This window comes from Apteryx mantelli, chromosome 2 (genome assembly GCF_036417845.1).
Source record: "Apteryx mantelli isolate bAptMan1 chromosome 2, bAptMan1.hap1, whole genome shotgun sequence".
In the NCBI taxonomy this organism is placed as follows: domain Eukaryota; kingdom Metazoa; phylum Chordata; class Aves; order Apterygiformes; family Apterygidae; genus Apteryx; species Apteryx mantelli.
Window position 1 is genome coordinate 31053507 of NC_089979.1, and position 22067 is coordinate 31075573.

Consider the following 22067-nt stretch of genomic DNA (forward strand, 5'->3'; position numbering starts at 1 on the left):
CTGACAGAGGTGGCCACCAGAATTTTTTCTGTGTTATAATAAACAGCCTGAAAAAAGACAGATTTTACAGGTTTTCCTTTTCTTTAGATTGCAGCCATCTGTCACTGACCTCAAAAGCACAACTAATTGAAGTCACCACACCATTACAGCCCTCATCCTTCAGCAAGTCAAGAAAACTATCCACAAGATAACATAGTGCTATCCTAAGAACAGAGAGAATACAACAGTCACAGTACAGTCAATACACAGTCAATATTTCAATACAACACACAATACAGTACACAGTCAATATTTCCACTGAGATTCATCCCAGTTCAGCAAAGCATCTGCCTAAATACACATCAGCAAACTTCCCTAGATGTGCTGAATGGGGCTTCATTTGTATCCTTAGCAAAACAGCTGTTAGCCTGATTTAAGTGACACTACCTACTACACTACCTTGTTTTCAGGAAGCAAAAAAAAAAAAAATCTATCCCCACTTGTCAGACACCAAATAGAAAGCACTGTCAGACAAAATCTGAATGTGACATTTAGTATGAGACACACAAGTTACTGTTTTGCAATTGGTTTAGCTCATGACAAGGAGGATGTAAAACATTTTGCAGAACAGGAATAGATAGTCCTATTTAATTCTAAGTCAGGTCTCAAATGGATCATCTCATGCCCAGTTTTGATTCCCTACAAACTGTAGGTGACCTGAAGAATCATGGGGCAAATATGACTTACCCATTTTTTTTGTTTATTTTGACCTGGAAGAAATATTTGTCACCTGCTTGCATAAAAGTCTCTGGAGAAAAGTCATTAATGTAACGTATCACCCCTTTTGCACCAATGAATACATTCCTACTGTTGTGATGAATTACTAGACCTACAGGAAATACAATAATCTAATTCACAGTTGTTGTTAGAAATTTTAAAAGCATCATACTAAGATCATTCTAAAGAGGGTTTATTTTTTGAGATAAAAGAATAATCCTCAAAGGTAGATGGAATTCAATAATGTCATAAAAAGTTATTAATTGTAGAACAATTTCATTAAAATATGGTCTGCTGCAAGGTCAACCGTTAAAAAGTATTCTACCCAGTGAATTTCATTATAATATACTTACTGAGTTAATATACTTGGGAATCTTTTAGCTGCTTTGTCTTTCAGTTACGAATTTTACATTGCAACTCTTCCCTACTCCAGTAAAATACTACTTAACCAAAAACAACACTAAGAGGTTAAAAATTTAGAGAATTAAAATGATACACATCACAAAGCAAACAATGTTTAATGAGAGGCAATTTCTTTTGGATGAAACATAACATTTTTAATACTTGCAGAAATAATTGATGTTGGCAGAATTTTGATATCAGTAGACCTCTAGTGGCTATTACAGTAATTGGCGATTACCTTACTTTTTATATATTTTCTCCAGGAAATAACAAGGAAAAAAACCCTAGGAATAAAACTGCAGCAAATTGTTATTACAGCTCAAAAATGATAATAAATGTCTTATTTCACAACCATCATACAAAAAACACTTTTGAATTGCGAGATTTTTCACTCTCATTCAAGAACTGCTGCTTTATTCACAGTAGCAAATCCATCTATTTTCAATAAAAACCATTTCCAGTTTTATTGAAAAGCATACTATAAAAACTGGCATTCTAAGGAAGAAAGATTTTTGGCAAAGGACCAAATGGAGAATAAAGTCTTTACCAGCAGTATAAGTTAAACAGCAGCTGGTAAGCAATCAGATCTTACCTTGTGCTTGAAAGAAGTTAATACTGAAAGGTCAAATGAAAAAAGAAAATGCTAATGAAAACAGATCCACAATGAAAGCAAACTACTTGGAAAGGGAAGCCGTTCACAGAACACTTCACTTTTAATCTAGATATGTTTTAAATGTAATGAACGTGGATCCTACAGACCATTGATCAAAGCACAGTCCATCACTGCTGGTCATAATGCTCAAATCCACACATGGAGAGTATGAAGGTGGATAGCTTATGGGAAAAAAGAACAGAACTGTCCTTTCAAATCTCATTATTACAGTGTCCCGAAAGCCCTATTAGGAAAGGCTGTGTCAGCCTTCCCAACTTAAAGCCAATTTTCAAGAAGCTTAATTCTCAGCTGGAAGCACTGTCCCAATGCATCCTTGCAGCTTGACAGTTTCATCATGGAGGTCACACGTGTCCCCAGAGCTTCAGCTCTAGGTCCCTGGGAAGACAGGACACCAAACTAAACGCAGAAAGCTTGTTCCTAAACAGTTCTGTGCAACATGTCTACAGATATAAAGCTGAACCAGCACTAATTGTAACAATGAACATTTTACCTATAAATATGCATCTTCAGATTAATATTGATATGTTCCAGCAAACAGAAAAAATATGTAGAAAAAGTATTTTCAAAGTATTCAGGAGCCCAGTCCTCACTTGTTTTAATAAAAGTTAGATACCTAAATGCCTTTACAAATCTAGTCATCTACACACAAATCTGAGTTAGTAGTGGGTGTTTTAAAATTTCCTGAAATTAACTCAAAGACATTTGCCAAACACTTTGAGAGGTATTATATCTTGAGTCTATTCTGAGGGATGTGAAAGCATGTCCTCACTCTCCAGTCTGGGAATGCCTCCTGACTCTGGACACCACACTGATCCTCCTCATTTTTCTTGGAAAGAAACCCAGGCCTGAAGGTCAGAATTGATCTACTGAGCTTTGGACAGGTTCCCAATCAGGACGGGGAACTGTGGGCCATAAGAACATTGTTCCATATATTTGCCATGTTTTTTAGTTAGCCATGACTCTAAGCTAGCCATAACTAGAGTCAGCCACTGTCAGTATTTGGCAAAATATCCATTTTAATGAGTCTTCATTCATTTTGACTAAGTTGTTGCACTTTGATGTCTATGAGGAGGTACCACTGTAAAACAGATAAGAGTACCTGCAATAAATTAGTAAAGGAACTAGTAAATGACAGGCCATGGTCACCACTGAAAAAAATCAGGCTGCTTGCAGTCTGCAGTTTATTGCAGTTTACTGCAATTCCAAAGGCATGGATTTGCTGCCTTAAGATGGGACACTCAAGTGTCCCATATTAACTAAACTAAAAGTTTAAGCCTTTGTATTTAGTCTGCCACAGCTTTCCTCAAATGGGATCAACTCACGTATTCCGCTTCAAGCATTGTGAACATTACTACTTTTTTCTACTGTAGTTATAAAGAGTAGTTATAAAGCTTCAAATGTCAACAGAGAATGTTGTGTTGAGTGTAAGCCAGCTAGAGCTCATAATAGGCACAAAAGTAAGTAAATAAACAATTTCTTTTATTACTTTCATATTATTTTTGCTATGCTGGATGACAATTTTATAAAGTGGTTTTTCCAAATCTACATACAAGTAAACAGACCTCAGTAGACCTGCAACAGACCTTAGTATGTACCATATGGGCTGGAATTTTTGGATGATATGACATCTCCCTGCATTATGATTATGGAATTTTTGGATGACATGACATCTCCCTGCATTATGATGCTATAAAAATGTGGTTCAGATAGACAGGGACCTGGGTACACATTTACATTTTTTATCTTTCTCACACTTATCAAAATGAAAGGGTCTGACTTTCAACAAAGTGCAGAAGGCCTAGAGAGGAAGGGGATAATTATATTATACATGGATGTAGGTCGTCTTACTTTTGCCATATTATTAGTTAAAAGACTTTGGTGATATTTAGGTTTAATAAACACTTAATGGCTGATTTAGATGGTATTAAGTATCTTTTCCTCATAGCAACTCCAAAGGGAATCAAGGGTTTTCATTTCCTCAGCAGAGGCACTCAGCATCTTGCAGTATCAGTTAGAAAGCAGTATGAAAATTAAATGTTCATTGGCCAAGTGCTTCCCATTTTCCCATTTAAGATGCTCCATTTCAGTTGGTTTTCACATACTACTTCTTTCAGATATATTTTAAGTTCAGAGTAGCTATCATTTTATCTTCCTCACACAGTGTTGCATCTTCAATAAACTACTAAATCAAAAGCACTCCGCTAAGTAAAAATTGTTCATTGGATTTAACAGATTCCTGATGCGACCTCATTCATATGCTGGTTAAGAAATTATTAATCATATGTACAATCAGAAAAGTCAATTATTATTTAAGGGACAATTGTGTGCACCTATGCATGAAATCTACTGCCTTCTGATAGACCTTTGTGCAAGGTGACTTTCACCACCTAAAATTATCACAGAAAAAAATGTAATTCTGCATCACCTATCTAGGTTTATAACCTAAACATTATACAAAAATTATGTTCTATATATAATCTGACGCATTTGTGTACACAAAGACAGAAAACACAACACTGTTAAAAGGTTGAACCTTCAACCCATCACACGATTTTTAGAAAGATTTGAAGGTCTGTGCAATCAAAGACAGATCACTTCAATGAAGGAAACATTGTGGAAGTGAGTCCAGAGAGATCTGAGCACACATGGGGAAGCACAGTGATGCAAAATACATGTCAGGGTAAAAATCTCTCTCTTGAGGAAGAACTTCGAGCACATACTCATTGAAGCTATTTTTGACTGATTACTGTAGGGTGAACAGTTCAAAAAGAGAGTGTTTAAAACATTTGCAGCTAGGGATTCATGCTTTCAAAAAGTTCAGCAGATGAGCTATTGGCAGTCTATGTCCAATAGTTGTCTATTCAGATAGGATGATGGCTGTTCATTATCAAATCATCTCTTTGCCTAGGGGTGTTGCCACACTTGTTAATGATAGTTTGGCTGAGCAACCTGTATAACACTGGAAGCAATATTACACTGCAGAAACTTTGTGCTGTGTGCCAGCAGTGATAGTAAAAGGCTGGTTGAGCAATGCAAAGGCTGGTTGAGCAATGCAAAACGTGACTTGTATTTTTTAGACAAAAAAGCCCCAGAAGATTTGGTTAATTTATTTATGAGGATTCCTTTCATTGCTGAAGTGTATAGACAGCTACAAATTGGAAATTTTAAAAAGTATATTAGTTCCTAGTATCTGACAGTTTTTGGATGAAGATACCTTGGAAGTTCACTGTTTATGATTCTTTAATCTCTATTCAAATATTATTTTCCTTTCTCAGTATATCAGTCAGCTCCTCTAAAATCAGGAAGCGTGCTGTCTGTAAATGAGATGAGCTTACATCTCAGATGATTCTTTACAGACCCTACCAAGATAAAGGTTGATCCAAACACTAAAAATTCCTACTTCTTACTCTGCTGCTCTGAAGCTTTCTCAGAGCCAAAAGCTGAGGACAGCCAACCCTCCTGGACAAACTTCGGCTCTACCTATGTTCCTGGTTAGAGTGTTTGGAAATAAAACAATGGAAAGCTCTGCAATAGGGAACAGTTTCTTTAAACTACCTGGAACTAAGCACAGGAGTGCACCTACTTCAGTGTACGGTCAATATGGAGTGGCAAACTGAACATAAATTGAATAAGTTTAAACCACCTTCTGCAGTGATACCAATGTAACTGTTTGAATTTGTCCTGAAATGAACCAGAAACACTTGGGAGTGTCAGCAACTTCCACTTGCCAGCTAATAATGAACAGCTACGAGTCCAAGGCATATTCTGAACTCAGCTGATTCTGAGCTGGCTCCAACCCAAGGCAGACCCTGCAACAGACTGAAGATTTGAAATCAGAATTACCAGTGAAACTATCCCCTCATTGATTCTGCTACCATAATTTTCTTTGTATTGCAAGGTACACCAGTACTTTTTACTATTAAAATTACTTGGGCTAAGAGGGTCAATGTACAATCCATGAGACTCCAACACTAGTTAATAAAGAGCTACACTAGGCCAAGCCCTGGAACCTGGGTTCGAGCTTAGACACCACAGCTTTTTTTTATATATATATATATATATATATATATATATATATATAATTTTTTTTTTAATCAAGGTCTTTAAAGGCTTCAGCAATGACCAGATTTAAAGCAAAGAACAGAGAACTCACTGGTGCTTTGTTTTTATAGTCAAAACCTGTCTACACAGCAATGATACAGCTATAAGGAGATACATATCATGATCCAAAATCCAAAAGCAAGGCCTCAGCCCTGCCTTGAAAACATTATCAACTGACAGCTTCCCTATGGCTTTTTATGTAATCATGTCATATAGCAAGCAGAGCTTTTACTATGGAGAAAGTTTCTGGTCTGTCTTCACAGATATCCTCTTCTTTCCTGTGTGAACATGGCCCTAAAAATGCCTGCCACACTTCATGTTGAACTGAGCTGTAGCATGCAGAAAGCCAAGGCTCCTACTTTGGATATCTTTGGCCAATCCGTATGTTCAACCCATTCTCATATTTGGCATGTTTAGAGAATCTAATTTAGAGCAGTAAAGACCATCCCATAAGATGTGGGTGGATCTTAAAATACCATCCAGAATTCTGGCTTAGTCTAAAAGCTGCTCCTCTTTAACATCAGAGGAGTGGATTTGTTAAAAGAAAAAAGAAAAAAAAACAAGAAAAAAAACAAAAACACTATATATAGTCAGTGCTGAATCAGTGTGAACATCCAGGAAAAAACAACCACAAACCAATTTCAGTTGTCAGGGCCAAAACCCATCTTTTCCTTCCAAAAGCTAGTCACATTGGATTAAAGACTAGGGTAGATCTAGCTTAGGGTGGAATTTTATCTGCTAACTCTACAGTTCTCTCACCTTAGAGTTTATAGTAGCCCAAAAATCTCCGTCACCTCCTTTCACTCTCACAGAAGGAATATGACAGTAATGTCCTCTCTGTTCTCTATCCATTCATAGAAGTTCCTTGACACATTACTTATAGCCTTTGATAAATTCTAACATTCACAAACTGATAACTCAGTTCATAAAACCATATCTTTTAGACTATTTTGTTTTCCTTATTTCACAATCTGCAAACCATGTTCTGGCTTTCAATCATATTACTGGCAAATTCTGGTATCTCCAGGTTCTAAATAATATATATTACTACGACTCAAGGCCATGGACATTCTTCTTTTGTCAAAGATCCCTGCTTGCCTCATTTCCCCAGCTCCATTGGCCTTCTGATTTAACTAGGAAGATATGAGAGCAACCTTTCTGAGTCTTGCTCTCCCTACTAATAGCTCTAAACATCCTGGATCAAGGATGCTCTCAGTCACTGGAAATTGCTGTCACTCTTGTTGTATGGATGGGTACATTTGACTAAGACAGTAATATTTCCCCAAATGCTCCCAATTGAAAATGCTTCCTTTAGCATTACTACTTAGAGTGATAAAACTACTGAATCAGGCCTTCAATTTAAATGCACAGGCAAACACCCTCAGATTGCTTTGAAAAGATATTCCACATGCGCAGGGTGGGTGGAAGAGGTAGGTGACAGCGTCTCTTCTGAAATTTAGACAACATAATACAGCATGCCATTTATGCCATGTTACTGACTAGCTGGTATTCCAGAGCAGATTTTATTGTACTGAAATCAAACAGGAGTTTACCACAAATACCTATTTAGCTACTTTACCATTTTAAGATTGGAATGGATAGCGGGTGGACCTCAGCATAATTTCTTTATTACCACTGCACTCCGGACTTATAAAATGAGCCTAACAAATAATGCAGTGTAAGATTACATTTTTCATACTTACAAGGATGTGGTGACAACTATCAACTATCACAGAAATCAATATTGTGGCAAGAAAAAAATAGCTGTTTTTAAACAGGCTCAGAACTACCTTTGGTATAAACCAATGTAGGCCCACTAAAATTATAAAGACAGACATCTAAATTTACCTGCACTGACATCCTTTCACACACTGGCAAGTAATACTCTTTTAAACAGCTTCTTTGTGAGGTGACTACAAGAGAACTTACAAACCTTCACTAAGAGCAGCATTTTCAAAGTACAAATGACAGATGAGTGCTCTCTCTCACCTACTACCTCTCTGCAGGAATTACAGACCTAACTATCACTTATGTCTCTGCCAAGCTCCTCACTACTGCCTCTCTTCCTGTCCTCCAGACAAGTCTTTGGAAAATTGTTTTTGCTTGCTTCTCAAAATGCACTTCTCTTCTAGTGCTGAGAAATCTAATCCAGAAATCCCTATGAAGATAGTTTGCCTTTTTTTTTTTTTTTTTGCTCATTTCTCTCATTCTCATGGAAGTACGTGCCTTCCAGCCACCAGCACCTCTTCTTTATTACTGCCATTCTCCTTTGATATTAAATAGTTTTCGTTGCCAAATATCCCAAATTGATGAGAAACATTTCAGAATTTTATTAGACTTTAGACTGAGAACTAAGGAATATCATGGAAACTCTTTCTTTTCCCCTCAAACCATCACCTTAAAGACACAAAAGCCTCAGTGTTCCTCCCCAATAACTACATCAAAGTGTGAGAAAACCTTTTCCTTATCACTTTAATGCCAATGTAAAAAGCCTCTCACTCCCCAATCTATCTCTCTCCTCAAGCTGTCTTGATGCTTAGGTGATAGCAGCACTCACAGAAAAAGTTGCCTTTTAAAAATAAAGGTGACAGATGAAAGGTGGTAGGAGGAAAGAAGTGCTTCCTGATCATCTCCCAGTAACAGGAACATCCCAGTCTTGATTTTGAGACCTTTTAAAATGCTATGCAATTGGCTGCCCAATATGGTAGCAAAAATAATTAATTTTCCACCTGTAACGCGCCAGAAATTTCCTCCTTTCTTTTTTGACACATGCCTCATGAGCTATTGGTTTATGATTTCTCACCTCGATTACCACAATCATTGTACTTAAGAGTGAAACCACCAAAAAGGTGGCTCAGAAGCAGGGGCTGTGCCCGTTCCATATTATGCAATGAAATACGCAATAGGGCACAAGTTTCCACGACTCAATGCTAACTTTATTTTTAATAAATGCCATTGGATATATAACCTTATCAAACTGGGAGATTCAACCCCTGCCACCACCTAAGCACTCCTCCTAACTCTCTACTCTTCTGGCTCTGTCCCCAGAATTGACTTCTATTCATATGGCAGTACACCTGTGTGCACAGGCAGGGAGAAACAAACGGTAAGGCAGCTGCCACATACTTATATAGGAAAGTGGAATAGCTAAAATTGTACTGCCATTAAAGGTGTGGAAGAGGGACAGCTTTCAGTCTGAGCAGAAATAATGGAGGAGTCAGAAGAGTGATTTTCTCCTCATTTTTTTCTCTTAGGTTCAAAGAGTAGCTAATTGCAGTATTTGCAAGAGGTAGTCAAACAGCATGGGGACCAGATTCCTTCCTGACCCACAGAACAGGAATGTCTTTAAAGAAACTCATTGTTACTCAGCGAAATTCACTCTGCAGGGCAGGAACAGTTTAAAAAACAAATGGTTATTTTCCTTCTATTTGGATACAAAGAAAAAGACATATCTGGTACTGCTAACACCTACTCTATCACACCTGAGTGCGCTTGATCATCAGTTAGGTTTGGGGTCTTACTAGTCAGTCTGTTCACTCCCAGGTGTTAGCCAGCCTATGTGTTACACAAGTTCCTACAACCTACTTCAGCTAGGAAGCAAAGGGTTTTTGCTCTATTACGGTAGGCTAGTTTGGTGGGCCACATACCAGATTTGGGCAATCTCTGCTGCCCTCACACTGAAGTCATCTTGCAGTATCCTCTTCTGCTCAGAGAGGCACATGCTAAGCATCTACAAAAACAGGAAACACCCTAGAAGGCATCAAAGCCACCCCGTAAAAAGCCATAGACTGAACAGAACCATCCACAGACTACCAACTGGGCTACTCTAAACCAGGCAGTACACTGGGAGGAGGATGAAGGAATAGAAAAGACTAGAAGGCTAACACTACTCATCTAAGTAAATTATCCATGCAATACCAGCTATTCTAGGAAGAACTCTGTTCTCATGTAGAGCCATTGCAGTGTCAGAGCTGCCTGTAAAAGGCTAGAATGCCAGGAGTATACACAGGTTCTTAGGTGGTGAAGATTTCTCAAGAAAATAATTGTTTCACCATGTCCACCCTCCTTTACAAAGCTCTGCTTAAGTAAGTTTCTAATGTAGTCAACACTCCATGATGTCAACAGAGAGATGCTAACAGAGAGAAATAAGCTCAAGAATCACCATGAAATCATTTCTTAAATCACTGTGGAGAACTTGGTCAAGTTGTCCTCTTAGTCTTCAAAACCTACCAGTACCACATGCCTTTTAATACTGTCACCACCATTCTCCCACCTCCCCAAGTAAGCAATCATTTTAGGTTCTTTTTTCCAGGGAATGAAGGGAGGCACACTGCTGAGTAGCTGATCCAAAGAATAGAAAAATATTTATGTCCTTGCTAACAGGCTTTACAACATCCTTGCTTTTAACTAAAATAGGGCATATTTGCAGAAAATATAATATGTGCAACTATAAGTTTTTTGATTACAGACATACAGGAATAACCAGGGATAGTCTGAGCCAGGAATCTAAGCATTTGCACAGTTCCTAGACAGCACACGTAACGACTAGTACAGAACTGCAGAAATGTAGCAGAAAGAAGTAAGGAAGGTATAGGAACTCAGACAAAGCTTGGCTAACTCAGTGAATGAAAGCTTATTACCCGTGCATAAACTGCACTAATGGTTTAATTAAACAATCAGCACCAATTTCCAGTACTTCTCAAAACCTATTCCAAAAACATGAAGGATGAAACCTTGGCTCCACTGGAGTCTGTAGAAGTTCTTATCATTGACTTTAGTAAGGTTTTAATTGCACCCATATCTTTTGGACATGATCGTACTGAATACAAATTTCAAAAGCCAAGCCACTAGAAGTCAAAGCTCTTTTGAACTTTTGAAAAAAAGTATGGTCCTCAGACAGTTATCTCAGAGAGGTGTTAAAAAAAGTTACCAGTTGTAGAACTCCCAGCTTTCTTTGATGAAGAAGGTGCATATGGGCCTGTGCAATATTCAATGATTATTTACAGATCTCTTATAAACATAGAAGGAGTCTTGTTTAAAAGAGATTTGGCAGCATTGGATTCTTCCATTTACTTTCTGCCTCTCTAGATCATCTGGCTGCTCTCACTGTTTGCACCACCTCCCCTTGACAAGGGTGTACTTTTCCCATTGCTGGTAATTCATGTAAAGAATTCTTAAGTCTTATAGTTCGATCTCTTCATCCTCTCTTCAGTAGGCTGAAGTGTCAGCTCCCTTTGGAATAACCTTCCAATAGTTTTGTTATATCATGCTGTTTAAGTATCTACCACATGCCTTTGCCTATAAGTCATTAAAATTTTAGAACATTTCATATTTTGGTTCTTCTTAGACTTAAAGCAGTTCCTTATATGATCTTTCTGGCACAAATCATTTTACCCTCTAAATCTCCCATACTAGACTATTTTGAAGACCTGTTTCTCACATAAAACAATAATTTTATGCAATTAAAGTGTCATATCTGTTTTGTTTCCTTTGCAGAAAAAAAATCCATTCCCTCACTGTATACATTCCTTAATTTCTTCTCCCATCAAACCAGTAATAGCAATTATTGCTGCTAAGAATTTAAACTAGTTTGTTGATATCACGGTTATATCACAGTGTTTCCCATAGCACAGAATCAAATTTTCTGATCAATTATCATCCCAAAGTACACGTTATTGTCATCTTATTTAAAAGTTGCTAATGAACCACATGTTTTATTCTTGTTTATGATCTCATTTAAGTATCATTGCAAATGTCTATGGTTATGTGAAATCCAAGTTTCAGGGTATGAAAAAACTAAACACAGAGGTTTGAATTCTGCCTCCCAGTCAGAAGTAATTATTCCTTTCACACAAGTTTAACAGTTTGTTTATAGCTGTGATCCAGGACAGTTATTAACAGGTTCAATCTACCTTCTGCTCAGGGAACAACTCCACCTAGTAAAGCATATGGAATATCAGGACTGCTAGAAGTTCAGTAGACACAGTCACTAGCTCTGATGGAGGTGCATGAAGCTGACTCCTGATTCAGTTCACAAGAAAGCTGGCTTGTGAAAAAGGGGGAATCTGAAATGAAACTGAATGCCTGAGGAAGAACTCAAGATAAAAGGGTGTCAATATCCCCAAACCAAGAACTTCCACAGTAGAGACTGATTTCAGGGCAATGTTTCTGCTGGAGAACCATGTTCCAGCTGCAAGGTACCCCGGCATGCTGATGAGTTGTTATCTGGCGGAATCCAGTTCCCAGAGCTGACCTAAGGTATCAATTTTCCTTCATTTCTTGCATCTAAGTGTGAAAACTGTATATTGCAAATGATTGGATTCTTCCTTTATTTTTATGTTAGCTTTTATCTGTATTTATTCTAATGGGAATGCCAACCCTTAAAGTTAAGGTTCTGGATGGGTTTCTTAGCATCACGCCACAGAACAGTTCACAAAGGTAACTAAGTAGGGTGTGCTCCTCCACAAATCATTTCCCAAAATGTTTTGAACAGCTAATAAAGTCTGTTTCAGTGGAAGAGTGTTCCTTCAGCAACCAGCACTGGCCAAGAGCACGCAGCATGCAGCACTGGCATGCAGCAGTGAAGAGACTGCCTGAGCCTCAAAGGTCTCCCAGCAAGTTGTTAACAAGTCACCAAGTGCTAAATAAACTTATCAAAGAGCCTGTCTGTATTTTAATCTATGTTGATGTCAAGTCTAACTTTTCATGAATTTTTCTACCTCCAGTCAGCTTGCACACTATCACTTCTACCTTTCTCATAATACCCAGACTATTAGCACTGATGAATACTTGAAGGAAACAGCTGAAGTTCAGCCTATCCTGAGAATTTCGGAGTGATTATACCATTTCTTCCATTTTGTTATTAAGAAGTGCCAGAAACAGTGTGTCCCTCTGCCCAGAAATAACGAATACAGTTACTATTTGGCAACATTAAGTCAATTGTTTGAACACACTGCTTCACATGTCTCAGGAAAATAAATATAACCACTTCCTGTGTGTTAAATATTGCAAAATACTATAATGCTGAAAAAGTACGACTTTTGCAATCAAAGGACTTGCATCTGGTTAGCAAATGACTCCTAATTTTAATCATTCAACATTAAAAATACTTCACCAAATGATAAATACTTTAAAGAAATTTCCCTTTAAGAAAATCTTTCACAAGACAGCCCAGTGTCTCTAGGGAACTTCCTGTTATGGGAAAAAAAAATTAATACTTAATTAGAATATAGCACAGTAAAGAATTAACACCTAACTTTAATTTTCTTTAAAGCACATAGTTTTACATCCCTTTTACTGAAATAAAAATGCTCTATTAGATTTTTCTGCATTAAAGCAAACAGAAAAAAACAGTGGAGTCAATACCTAGTTTACATTTTAACAGTAATTATGAAAAAAACCTCTTACCTATACTGTAAGGAAATAGGTCAAATTCAGCCAAGCAATCTGGGTACACAGTTCCTGCTACAGTCAACTGCTATTTATGGAAAGGATGTACTGGGCAAAATGACTGTACTGGAAAGAAAAACTAAATATCAGAATAACCCTCCTTAATTTCGAGGTTATGGAGAAATGGGAGGGAAAAGCCTGAGAAATGGTAAGAAAAAAAGAACAAAGAAAACCAACCAAAACCCAACCAACATTTTTAAAAACCCTGCTAAGCTTAGTCATAAGGTTTGGCACACTGAAATCAAAAGCAAATTGGCTCCTTTCAATACCTGTGTCAGGAAGAGATGGGTTGGTTGGTTAGTATTATTTCAAAAATGAAATATCTATTGATAGAGAACCTGTACAACACTGATGCAACATGCAGACCTGTTGTGAAGGTGTAAAAGGATACAGATCTGAGGCTAGCCATTTATACAAGAGTATGTTCCACTTAACACTGGATTGCTCATGCAAAAAAGAAGGGCTGTGAATAGAATGAATGGTCTGCAAGCATTTTAGCATTACTTGTGAAAAGATAATTCTCATTTCTGAGCTATTATTGGCTGAAAGTATTCCCTTATGTAATTATGCAATAATAGCTGAGAACTTGATTGTTACCAACAGTTAGTAGTTTGTTGTTAACAAGCCAAACATGACAAACAATTTTGAGGCAATTATTGTCATTACAAGCCACACTCAATTGTTCAAGGCAAGAGTAATAGAAAGTGACAGTTGTGCAGCTGGGATGGTGGTGCGGGAAATGTGATTGTTCCCTGGTTGCAACAGACCAGTCAGACTGTAGCGGAGATTCTGCTAAATGCATAATTCATGTTTAATAATATTTTAGCGTCTAAAGCAAATTACAGTATAATATTAGAAAAACAACAAAGATGTTAAAAAAAGAATACAAGTTATAAAATGATGAGAGGACATACATAGTTAGAATTAAAATGTAGAGGGAGAAGAGACATTTAGCACAGCCAACTCACAAGATGCTTGCAAACTTGTATCTAGCATGTGAAAATACAATAATTCTACGTATGAAAAGAGTCAACTGTCAAAATAGTCTAGCTGCTACACTTCACTTTAGTGTGAGGGGGGCTCATGTCCAAATCCTAATTTGATACTTTTGTCTGATTAGGCTGGTACAGTCAGTTGGTGAGGTTCTGGTCTCAGCCATGCATTCATTTAATGACATTAATCTGGAAGAAGGAAGGAGTGTCCTCCCTGGAGAGACATTGCTACTTAATTCTTACAATATCTGAATTGTACAGGGAGTCAAAGGAAGATTTTCATTTATCATACAAAGGAAGTGCCTCAGACACCAGCCCAGCACTCTGATGACAATGCAAATATCAGCTGTCTTGTAAGTAGCCAGTATATTAAAATACTTGATTTGCTGAAAATTTCACTCAGCTCTCCAAAGGATCCTTAATAATGTTGAGGACTAAAAGTTTTTAATACAGCTGAATGAACATTTCAAGCTATTACACCAATTCAATACAATGCATTAGCACTGACAATGTAACAGTGCTCAAGAGTCATTATAGTGTCACTTGTGGAGCCTCATGCTTTTGCACTGATACTGTACCATCTCTAAAGAAGTCATTAAAATGCCAGTGGAAGTAGATTTCTCCAATTGCCTTCCTCTCTGTTCTTGTTTCAGCATTTTTTTCCTTCTCTCTTAAGTGTATTTGTCTGTGCAAATCAAACTACATCAAAGCAAACCTGATGGGCCAAATCACCCCAGGTGTAGCTCCACTGAAGCAAAATAATACTATTAGTATATGCCAAGTTTGCGGGCTCCCTTTAACTCTGCATAGGTGAAAAATATTAATTTTCTCTGATAGAGCAGTATATTATAGCTGACTTTCTGTCTAAAGAAACCTCTGTGATTTCAACATGAGTAAGGTAACACTTCAGTTCAGCCCATAGTCTTATTCAGAAACATGCACATGTGACTGTGCTATCTTTTTCCTGTATTCAGTAATGAATTTGGTGTTTGTGAAAGGTGGCAGATTGACAGCTGCAGAGAGACCTTCGCTTATCCTCAGAACAGATCGGTGGGCAGCAGAAGCAGAGACCTTCCTCATTCTGTCTTGCCAATTTGTCTCAGCCCTCATCTTTGGGACAAGGCTGATACCTTCATTCAGTCTCTCAGTCTGCGTCTGCTCAGTCTCCCAGAACAGGGGAACAGTAAAACCCATTCATATACAGTACGTGGGCTCTTCTGTTCAGGAAAGCTAGAGCAAGATAGCAAAAGACTACATCTAAAATTTTATATTACTAGCACAGCCCAGATGTTACTGCACCTATCTCTTCTTCTTTCCTATTGCCATGAGACAGACAAGTCTCATGTCTTGATATCTTAGAAGAGATATCATTCAGAAGGCTAATATTTATTGTGTCATACAAAGTGAGATTTTGGTCAAAAATGTTGCAAGTTTCATTGGCTCTAGCAAGACTGGAAGGTTTGAAAATATCACAAAATTCCATCAGCTCTCCTGACCCCAACCTGAATGTAATTTTAAATTGTCTGCCATTTGGCAAAATATATATATACATATATATATAAATTTATTTTCTATATTCTTTATAAGCTCACAGGGCTACATCCTGCATTCTTAATCAGCACAAACCCTCACTATTAAACAGAAATTAACTTTTCTTTTAGAGTGAAATGCTTATTACCCTTGTATGTCCAATACCTTGTATAATTGTATAAATATAATCAGCAACCTTTATACCATTATAGCTGTGTCAGTAGTGACCTACAAATTGCAAATAAAACCTATCAAGTAACAGAAAATTCTAAAAATTAAAAGGCTTTCTAAAAGTATTTGAGGTTGCAGACAGGAAAACTGTCCAGCTTGCAGGATGCTTTTTATTTTAATATTATTGTTAAACCTCTATGACTTCCTGTGGTAATTCCACTCCATCCCATACACCATAGAAATGTCATTTTACTAGTTCACTGGTGCTTTGTTTTGAAGCCTAAAGAAGTCAAACTGTTAAGTAAAAGACATGCAGACTCTGCAAACATTTGCACTAATCCTCACTGGGTCTCTGTCGGGGTCAAGTGGACTTAGACCCCATACACAACAAGCATATTTGTACCATGTTTCAGTGCTTGAACAAAATTAAAGTCCCAGTATCCCTTAATGTAAATTAATTTTGTAAGTTAATGTAAAATAACTTTTCCACAGAAAATTCACAATTTACAACAGAAACATTGCAATAGGTTTAGTGCTGAGAATCTGCTGCTCTCATATTGCCTTTATTTTCACTCACTTTAGTCAAGAGCAGGCCCAGAACACAGCAAGCAGCGGAGAAGATTTACTCGACTGTGCTCCTTGCCAAAGTATCTTCGCTTTGGCCTGCACTTGGGATTTGAACCCATACATCTTGCTTAAATTACTGCATGGAGAAAGTCAATATTTTAAGGCAGTGAGTCCAGGTTTCACTAGAATAAAGATAAAAGCTGAAAGAAGTACTACAGTGCAACCGGTTCAGAATGGGAAGATGGATTAAAAACTTGGCTTGGACTCAGTTCAGAGAGAACAAAACAAAGACAAGCATGGGAACGGCAGACTCTGTACCATCATACAGACATGCAGTTTTGACAACTTAATCAGCTCATGTTACTTGCTCCAGGTGAAGCTGTTCAGTAAAGATTATAGCTCTGAGCGCATATTTAGATGACTGACTCCATTACTTTTTCAGTCTACCACAAACACCATATGCATGAATTGAATGGTTAAAGTGAACAACCACATCTGTTAAATCTATAGTGCAGAAAGCCCGGCAACTTAAACATGCCTGGGCAAAAGTACTGGTACCATCCAAATGACCACAAACTACTTGAAGGAATAGTTCTCCACAGCAGTAAGGTACATTTGCTCACTTTTCTATAAATTAAAAAAAAAAAAAAAAAGGGGAAAAGCTTAGTAATAATCACCACATCTAAGATTACAGTCTAACCCCTTTATAGGTTGAATCATTACATATTTTATCATAGCTAGCAGCTATAAGCACAGTCTCTATACAGCGTCTGTGAGGAGGAGTTTTATATAAATATGTATAAATATATAACTGTATCATTTTCTAAAAACTGAACTGAAGAGCAGGTAACCCCCCATCCAAATCATTAATATGTTAAATGTAAGCATTAATATGTTTTAGTGCACCTTAGAAAAGTGAGAAATGCTGAAAATAGGTGAATTCTCCATCCTGCACTGAGTTACAGTCTAGATCAAATAGTCTCATCCCTGATTTTTATTTAATAACTCATATAGTGAAAAACAATACATTTCAGTATAAAATTCATTCCCAAGCCTTGTTACTTGCAGGGACACAGCTGTGTGTGTTCTTAGTTTCCTTTAATCAGAGCCCCCCCCCCCACACACACACCTCTCTCATGTCTTGGTAACTAGTGAGCCACCACGGCAAGCCTGCAAAACACACTCAGCAGCTCTTCGCAGGGTCCCAGCTACCAGGACGGGCAACAATAAACTCCCATTTACCCTCAGCATGGTAGATCTCATTGCCCCTCTGACAGACTGATTTAGAGGTCAGTCTTCACTACAAAAACCACTTTGTATAGGCTGAAGCACTGAATTTCTAATAAAAAAGCAGAGGCTCCTTATTTCAAACCCAATTTGCAAACCCTGCCTGCTGCCTGAGACAAGGGCAGAAGGTTTTGATATGGTAACATCAGAGTCCCCAGAGCATCATCAGGAGAAGGGAGAAGCAAAGACAGACAGCAAGCATGAGTTTTGCCTGCAGGTGAGTGATACACAGGCTTCTCTCCAAAGAACCAGCTGAGGGCAAGGGAGCTGCGGCATGTGTAAGGAAGCAGACAGAGCATGGACAAGACTGGCAAGAAAACAGAGGCAAGCAAGAGGAGAGGGTGCAAGGGAGAAAGGAACACATCAGCAATTTGCAGCCCTATTCTCCAGCTGGCTGCTAGGGGAAGCAGCTCTAAGGGACTGCTAACCAGATAGCCCTATCTTATTCCCGACTAGGGAATGAACCGATGTCAGATTAGAGCTGCTTTCCTTTTCAAATTCCCCAGGGAAGAGCAACAGCTCTTTTCCACCTCCTCCCCCACAGTTGCAGCAGCCCTGCAGGTGCTTGGGATGCTATTTTCAGCCATTCACCAGCAGGTGTGACTCAAGGCCCTGTTATTTAAAAGCATACAAAGGTTCATTTAAAATGGGTACTGTCCTTCGTAGTATTGTTGCAGCTTGAATACTATGGATAGCATTCAACAGCTCTCCCCACTTTTCCTTTCTTATTCAATTCCCCTTCAACCAAATAAGCTTTATACAGAGAATCTTACGAAGCCTCAGCATATAGTCCCAGGACTTCTGAGCAGTTCCTCTGTAACTATTATTCCACCTCTTTCCATAAGACATTCCAGCTGGTCACCATTTTTTCAACCAGCACCCATCTACTATGAGTACACACACAACCCTTCCCTCTCTGTGCCTACCTCCTCAGCAGTTTACCTACCTACAATGACATTTCTGGATGAAGTCTATTACTTTCAGCTGATATTGTGGGTTGGTCTCATACTTGCCTTTATTCTCTTTAGGTTCAAACAACCTAACCATGAGAAACAGAGAACACTGAATACTAGACTGGAAGACTTTGAGAAACCTCAGGTCAAATTTTCTAGTGTGAGCTCTGCAAGAGTCCCAAAGCCAAACATCTGACTGAATACAGTGCAAGTGTAGCACCAAAGTAAGAGGGTATGAAAGCATCTTATTCTTTTTATGTAGATAATTAAGCATTCCACTATACTCCAATAAACTGAGCTGAAGAGGAGTCTTTCCACCTGTCCCTCAGTGGGATGAATTGGGTCACCATAGCAATCCTCAGGGTACACTGACTCCAGTTATATGCTAGTAATAAATCAGCCCGAAATCCACAGAATAACACTGATAAGTGTCTCAAAATATTCTCATACTACCTTATATGAAAGGCCATATAAACACAGTGATATAACAGATCACTTTTAGGTACTCTGGGTCTGTCACTCATCCACCCCAGGCAGCAGTTTTGCTAATGATTCCCATTAGCATTTCAGTCTCCCAGTGAAGGCATGTTTGTGGCAGCAGAAGACATTTGCTGTCCCATTCCACCACAGACACCATTCACAACTACGTGTGCTTGGACAGTCATACACTGCAGTAAGTTTTCCCCTGCCAGAGTGCTTCAAATACATTTCAGATAAGCCAAATGCTAGGTGCTTTTGTCTGCAGACTGAACATGGTAGCTGACAAACGCTCATGGATTATAAAATAGTTTGAAGGAAGGGGGAAGGAATCACTTTAGATACACACAGGCATGGTTAGGTGATCATTTGTGTGTACGTGCACTATATCTACTATTAGAACTGTAAAATTTTAGGGTGATTCTACTGCTAAATTCACTTAAGTTCCCTTTTGTCTTTCCTCTTTCCTGTTTTCACTTCCTTCCTTCTCCTCCTGTGTTCATTAATTTCTTCTGATTTTCTTTTTTCCTGCATTCTCCTATCATCCTTTTTCCTACCCCTTCTCTAATATCTTTCTGCTCCTGCTTCAGCCCCTTCTCTCATATCTTAAAAAACAATACTGCTATAACTAACCATACTCAAGTTTGTTGCCTGATAACAGCTAAGCCCTGGAAAACCATGAGGCACAAAGAGCTGCCATTTTAAATCTATCAGAAGATGTTTTAGCCAGAAGAAGCCTCAGAAATAGGTTTGCCTTGGGAAGGTGAGCAAGTACCATTTGGGAAAAAAGGAAGGAAAGCAGAGAGATTTAAAGCAATTTTGTAAGACCACACTACCTGGAGTTCAAAGTCCACAGCACATTTATTTTCTATAGATTTTAAATACCTAGTGACAAATTTACAGCATTTTACAACTCTTATACATGTTCTAAATGTTTAGATGTGGCACATGAATCTGGTTGCAGCAGATATCAAGACTTGAATGACAGATATTTCTTCATAGGTTATTGCACTGAGCTAGAATTTTTGCTTCAGGCACACACATGCACACATTTACTATTAAGAAATACTTTATAAGTGAAACACATGAATATATATGTAATTGATAACCTCTAAAGCACAGTTTTGCACTGAAAAACAGATATGTAAAAATAGCACCTTCCAAATTATCCCTACAAACTCTTAATTTAGTAGCATTATTATAATGTATTAGCCCTGAAAAGTCAAACTGCAACAGGAAAGTGAACTGGCTTCCCCTATTTCTTGTGCATCAAGAGAATTGCTCCTTTAGTGAATGTATGTAGATAGCAATTAAGTGTTACATAAATTTTGTGATAGTTTGAGGACACCAAGATAAAAGTCAGCTGTGGTTAGAATCTGTCCTACGAAATTATCAACTTTATTTGTCTACAGAGCAACAGAGCACAAGGTCCTACTCATAAACAGATCCTATCCCACATGCAACACACACACTTGCCTAAAGAGCTTACAAACCAACAATTGAAGATGATGCATAAGATGGAAAGAATCCATCTTAACTGTCAAATTCCACATATTTAATATTCAGCAGAAGTAGAAGAAGCACTTCTGAATTGACATACATGGTCAGAATATTACAGAGTAACATGTAGAGTAACATGCCAATATGTTGGTTTTAATAGCTACAGAATAGACCTGCACTGTTAGGTGCAGATTCCTGTGCCATTTACGACTCATTGTAGCAGTCTGCACTAGATAGGTTCTGTGTGAGTTCCATTCTCAAGGAGAAAGTTCATTCCAAACCAGGTACTTCTAACACATTCTGTAACAAGGGCTGAAGTCAAAGAGTATGCGTCCTCTACGCAAAGCAAAACTTCCATCTATTTCACCAGCAAAATATCTTTGTGTTGTAAGTAAACTTGAACAACTAACTTTAAGATTTACAATGCCACTGGTTCTATTTTCTCTTCTTTAAGAAGAGACTGGTTCTTCTTTTCTCTTTCTCTTCTTTCTATTTTGCTATTGGAGTCTGTCTTTTCCATCCTTTCTTTTGAATACCATATCCCAATTCCCAGTTCTCAAACTACCATGCTTCTGTCACATCCCTCTCTTTCATTTTTACCGCTAAAAACAACTTCCTCTGCCCTCTGGGTTGCCTCAGAAAGGTTTGAGTTTCATTTCCTTTTATGCCTATGTAAGGCCACACTATATATACATAATAATAGTAAAATTATAATACTTAACGTATAGTGATCTAAGCACTCACCTGTTGCCTAAGCAACAATAAAATTAACCTGAAAAACCCAACTTCATCTTCCTCATGCTGAGACAAAGGGAACATGTATTTCAAGTTGCCTAATGAAACACGTTGCGAAGCAAAGGACACAGCAGGTACTAAATGAAGGCACAGAATGGGAAAGAGACAAGGAAATACCATATTTTCTGTATGAAACGAGAGTCTTACCATCCTGCTGGCCCTGGAGGTTCTGAGGACTTTGCATTCTCTCTTCAAGATTTGAGCTGAGATCAGAGTTCACAGCTGACATCCTAGTAGAGTCACTCATATCAAACTCATCACTCTCTATTGAGCTTTCATCCTGCAATTGAAAGTTTCAGAATCATATTAGAAAACATCAGGATAACATACGCTGTTCACATTATATATAGTTTTCACTCATTCCCAATTATTTCTCTCATACCTGGAATGGAATTTATTCATGCTAATACCATG

General features: G+C 37.9%; 1 protein-coding gene across 1 annotated transcript in view; it reads right to left on the reverse strand.

The window, feature by feature from the left end:
* Positions 1 to 22067, reverse strand: part of NOL4 (nucleolar protein 4) — a 197183-nt gene that overhangs the window by 125309 nt on the left and 49807 nt on the right. The window contains exon 5 of the mRNA XM_067290429.1: positions 21801 to 21933. Coding sequence (XP_067146530.1) covers positions 21801 to 21933 — 133 coding nt within the window. The remainder of the gene's footprint in view (positions 1 to 21800; positions 21934 to 22067) is intronic.